General features: G+C 37.0%; 1 protein-coding gene across 1 annotated transcript in view; it reads left to right on the top strand.

Annotated features, from left to right (window-relative positions):
- The window catches only part of LOC106525209 (BMP/retinoic acid-inducible neural-specific protein 3), a gene marked incomplete at its 5' end in the record, with an annotated part of 21,005 nt that extends 18,089 nt beyond the window's left edge, over nt 1-2,916 (top strand). Inside the window, 1 exon segment of the mRNA XM_014019362.1 lies at nt 1,507-2,916. Within this exon segment, the coding sequence (XP_013874816.1) occupies nt 1,507-2,277 (771 nt within the window).
- Nucleotides 2,917-5,924: the final 3,008 nt, after the last annotated feature.

Genomic DNA, 5,924 nt, shown 5'->3' with positions numbered 1-5,924 from the left:
AAGTATCACAGAACATGAAGGGAATGAGATATTAGGAAAAAAAAATTACTGGGCTAAAATATTAATTCTCAACCAGTTCAAATTTGGTAACAGTAGCATAAAATATGAATATTTGAGACATAGTACAATCCAGCATGTCTCATTTGCATATTTGTACACATGTACAATATGTCCAAACTGTACACTTTATCTAAAACACTGTAATTTCTAAATGCTTCAACACAGAGACTTCACTCTGGGCTCAAATTAAAGATATAAATCCCACAAAACACATTCTACCTTCCATATTTACTCACAGCATGATTAAATTGCCAAAATAATTATTAACATTCAGCCAATTTCCACCAATAAACATCCAAAATACAACAATAAACAAATATATCCTTATTTTTTCAAAGCATTAACATTCCACACAGCTTATAAAACCACCAGCAGTGAAAAAAAATATTTATTTTTCACTTACTTTTGATGCATATTTGTCCTCAAATATGATGAAATTAGCAATTCAAAATGGCCGACTGGAAGCGGTATTACACAAACATTTTTTTTTACTTCTCCTGGCCACAAAAATCACTCCTCCATGTCTTGAAACACTCGAAACACTTCATAACAAATATATTTCTACTGTACCAGCATGTTTAACCAGCTAACTTTTCAAAAAAGATGAAAAAACATTGTTTTCTTCTTRGTCTACTGGATGGAGCTATCCATCCACAAAGGATGACTGTCTCAAATGTTGGCCATCTTTGGCTTGTGATTGGCTAAACAAAGTTCCCACCCCTTCAAACTATATACCAAATGAAAGGTACTGTGATTGGCTACACAGCTGTAGCATCAGAATGAATCTCGGAGCTGATTGGCCAATTCTATGGTCAATCTAGCKCAGGGTGACACAAACTGGAAGTTGGTCATTTCTCACAGATTATTGGCTCTGGAGATCTGATAGATGAACCCAGTTGGCCAAATGAGGTGTCAATCAAAAGGGGAGGACTTAAACATCCATTTTGAGCTCTTATTGGTAGTTTTTCTCACTTTAGAAGCCATGTATCACGTCTTAAACCAAAGTGAAAGTAGAAATGGAATGCCGGCATTCTGGTGCATGTTAACTAGTTATGCTAATTTCATCCATTTTAGGAGCACTAACTATTGAWTTTTGTAACAACTAAAGCAAAAACAGTCGTCATTAATTGTAATTTTTAAATGTTGTTAATTCTGAAAACACTTTCAAGACCCCCCTTGATGTTTCGACCCGAACTTTGAGAACCACTGCTTTATATGGTCAAAAAAGGACAAAAATAAAATTACTTCAGGGCTCAGATTGTCATGCAACAGGAAAAGTATACCAAACACAACAGCAGATAACAWGACACAAAAAACAAAACAATAAATCAAAGTGTTACAAAGATCTAGTTAAACTCCAGACATAATATGAATGTGGTTTGTTTTGCAGCTTGCACTTTTTAAACCCTCGTGTATTTACTGTTTCTGTGTATTTGTGTCGTGTAGGTCCATGCAATTTTTATCAGCAACGACATGCGACTTAACAGCTGGTTTGACCCGTCGTGGAGGAAAAGGATGCTGCTGACACTGAAGAGCAACAAGTACAAGTCCAACATGGTCCACATGCTGCTTGGAATATCCCTCCAGATCTGCCTTACAAAAAACAGCACCCTCGAGCCTGCGCTAACTCTCTACATCAACCCGTTTGGAGGGAGCCACTCTGAGAGCTGGTACATCCCCGTCAARGAGAACAGCTTTCCGGACTGGCACGCAAGCAAGTTGGACCTGCCCTTTGAGTGTTATAACTGGACTTTGACGTTGGGCAACAAGTGGAAAACCTTCTTTGAAACCATCCACATTTACCTTCGCAGCAGGATAAAGACTCACGATGGAGTGAATGACAGTGTTTATTATGAGCCCATCGAAATGACAGATCCTGCTCAAAGCCTGGGTTACATGAAGATCAACAGCATCCAGGTCTTTGGCTACAGTATGCACTTTGACCCAGAAGCCATTCGTGACTTGATTCTGCAGCTGGACTACCCGTACACACAAGGCTCCCAAGACACGGCCATGCTTCAACTCTTGGAAATACGTGACCGGGTGAACAGGCTGTCCCCTCCAGGTCAACCAAAGCTGGACCTGTTCGCCTGTCTCCTTCGTCACAGACTCAAACTGACTCCCAGTGAGGTGGTCCGCATCCACGCCTCTTTACAGGCTTTCAGCTCACGCCTGCCCAATACAGTGGATTACGAGACCACCAAACTGTGCAGTTAACAGTCAAAGAGAATTTCAAAAAGGCACCAAGAAGAACTACTGTTTTTTCTGTGGTGCAGAGTCATACATATGTTTGGGTCTCCAAGGATTACCAAACTCTCTGGTTAATCAAGAGACAACCAGCTGTGGACAGCTGAAGAATGTACTCATTTGGTTTTATTAGTTCTTTATGGAAGCTCTGCCTTCAGTGATACYTACAGAAATGGGCTGACTTGATGAGGAAATACATAACTGCTTCTTCAGAATAAAAAAAAATCTTAAAAACATTGATATAGGGATTCAGAAACGCCACATAAAGTTGAACCATTCTGTTTTAAGACGACTGCTCATTTCTACTGTAAGTACTGACGCCAAATGAACGGACATTTTATGATTAAAATGGTACTGTCTGTTTGTTTGTAATTTTTATATGTTCCTTTGCTTCAGTGACAGTGCACTTTCCATAAATACCAGATTATAGTGGTGTAAAACAAGATTTTGTAGATAAATTGATATTAAAACATCATGTTATAACAAATTGGAGGTTTGTCAGTTTTTTAGTCTTTCGTAACCMTTTCTAAATATACTTTCAYTTTAACGAAATAAGTATTTAAAGAGATCCCCGATTAGTTGTAACATTAGACTTTATTTGATAAACATATTTTAACTGTAAAATAAAGACTGTAAAAATACTGTAGGCTGTTTAATTTTTTTATTTTTAAAAATATATTTTAACATGGACGGAGCCATTTTATTTACATGCAAAGCATTCTGGGTAAATGATGACGTGGATAGGTCCTCAGTGTGAGCGAGCTATATCCACCCTGAAGGTTAATCTTGGACAATATCTGATGATCMACTCTTTTAAATGAAACCAGAGAGCGTTGACAGAGAGGAGAAGGTAGAAATGACTCAGCCTGTAACTGAAAATATGGATGGAGGACAACAGAGCTGCTTCATGGAAGAAGAACCTCGTGTTAGCCTATTAGCCTTTGCACTAGCACCGACGCTATATTGCCTAACATGTATTAGCTCAGTGCTAGCGTGAAAAACAAGCTAAACTGAGGTCATGTGGATGGAGGACAGTGACGAGAGGAGAATGTGTAGCACTGAGCTAATACATATATGTGGTGATAGCGTCTGGGCTAACGCTAAAGCTAACAGGCTAAGCTGAGGTTCTTCTTCCATGAAGCAGCTCTGTTGTCCTCCATCCATATTTTCAGTTCCAGGCTGAGTCATTTCTACCTTCTCCTCTCTGTCAACGCTCTCTGGTTTCATTTAAAAGAGTCGATCATCAGATATTGTCCAAGATTAACCTTCAGGGTGGATATAGCTCGCTCACACCGAGGACCTATCCACGTCATCATTTACCCAGAATGCTTTGCTTGTAGATAAAATGGCTCCGTCCGTGTAATATATTTTTAAACTTTTAGTTTAAAAATTATAAAAACTTAACAGCTTACAGTATTTTTACAGTCTTTATTTTACAGTTAAAATATATATTTAACAAATAAAGTCTAATGTTACAACTAATCATGGATCCCTTTAAAAGTTATATTTAAAGCAAAGAAGTGCCTATTGTAAATTGCAACAAACAAATATATTTTGATTGGAAGTTCTTCAACGTTATACGTTTGTTCAGTCCAGCTGAGCTTGGCACAACTTGAACTATTGCAACCTATGAGGCAAATATGAGAGGGAACAATGTAGGGTGTATTTTTTTTGTATTATTACTTCTGGCATTCCATTAAAAACAATGCTAATTTTACTTTGACACTAAATGCAGTATATTTTCATTTCTRACACATTTTCCTTTATTATATTGAGGTACATTGCAGCTGTGTATTGGTTTACTTTGGTTTCACACACACAACTATAAGACYAAGTCTTTGTAAACACTTACCTATCTTACGCAAACATATATGTTTGTGTATTGGGTTGTGCGCTCTGTCAAAGAATCACCGAGTGCGCAGCAGTGAKCTGCGGTTGAACAGATCCTGTACAGACTCTGACGGAGGACAGAAGCTGCTGCTATTGTGCTGCTGACACGCTGCTTTCTGCAGCGAGGACCGTTTTAGAGCAAATACAAATTAGCTCAGACAGCACACAGCTTTCTGTTCCACTCAAACACATAACCAACCATTAGTAAACTGTGCCTCCAAGAAACGTCTGTGTGGCTGTGTCAGCATGTCAAAGAACTGAAGGAAGCAAGAGCTAACAAGAGCTTTCTTTGTAATCCATGAGATTCTTCTCCTCTCATTGTTTCTTTTTTGTTTTTTTGTAATGCAAAAAAAAGTTATTGGCCAAAATAAATATTTCACTATGATAAAAATATATACTTTTGAATATTAATTTGATATAAAAGTGTAAAATTTGAGGAACTTTTTGTTCTCTTCATATGCACATTTATTTTCCTTTGCTTACTTATTTTTTGTGGCATTTCCAGAGATCAGTTCTAACACAATCACCACCACAACTTTCTTGTCAGGCTGAAACAAACAAAAAAGCACATTTAATTTTGTAAATATTCTATAGCTTGGATTGACAAACTCCTTCGGAAACAGATTGGTATATTTTTATTCAAAAAGACTGATTTGAAAGGGTTTTATTGTAATAAAATAAATGTTATAAAAATCCATCTGTAATAAAGGCAGATGTATAATTTATGATTACTTACAATATCGCTTCTAAAAGTGATTATATGTGCTATTTTTAAAGGCTTATGGTTTTTCAGTTAATTAATAAACAATGTCAGCGTTTTAAACAATGTTACGTTTTGCTTGGATTTTACAGTTTTTACTGAGGGATCCTGACCTGGTTAAACATGAACATGCAACAAGACGTTCAATTGTATTTTTTAAACTTTTTTCTTTCTTTTTAAGTTACCCTAACTTAATTATGCTGCAGATCTCACAGCACTAATTAAACAGAGCTAAGCTCTTAGGCCAGTGGAAACCTATTAGAATATCTGACAGAAACATACTGTTAAAATAAAACAGATTACAATTATTTCAACGTTTATTTATTTTTTTATTCATTGAAGTCATGTTAGAAATCAGACTTTGAACATAAAAGTGTTTTGTTGCAGAGGTTGTTACAATCAACGTAAGTTGAAACAAAAATAAAATATTATTATTGTTTTTTACTGATGTTGAAGAGATACATAAAACTGTAAGGCTTTTAGTGTAGTCAGTGATCAAATGCCACGCCTTTGCACAGTAGGTCAAAGATTATATCAGCATTATTAATGTCAGGTAAAAGATGCCATATCTAATCCAGGAGCTTGTATCAGTGTTAGCGACACTACAGACCACAGGGAAGTCAAGCACCTGTGAAGGTGAACAGTCGTCACCTCAATTTGTCTGCTCCCCCTATCAACTCCAACTCATGTCAAAGGTTTAGGTAAGACAAGGGCTGTATTTGGATGAGCTGTGTTTGACAAGATGTGAGTGCTGGYATGTATTATCAAATGTCAGGCCCAGCGTCTACCCCGAATAAATGCAGCGGTGCCAATTAAAGACAGGCGGAGAGTGCTTCACTGCAGCGTGAAGAGGAACGGGTGGGAAACACTGAYACATTGGATCCGGTTTTGTTTATAAGTTTGTCTTGACAACAAAGTGACTAACTGTCCAAAATGACTTATTTGTATGTGTATATATATATATATA

This window comes from Austrofundulus limnaeus, unplaced genomic scaffold (assembly GCF_001266775.1).
Source record: "Austrofundulus limnaeus strain Quisiro unplaced genomic scaffold, Austrofundulus_limnaeus-1.0 Scaffold217, whole genome shotgun sequence".
Classification (NCBI taxonomy): Eukaryota; Metazoa; Chordata; class Actinopteri; order Cyprinodontiformes; family Rivulidae; genus Austrofundulus; species Austrofundulus limnaeus.
This window is presented reverse-complemented; position numbering and strand designations above follow the sequence as displayed.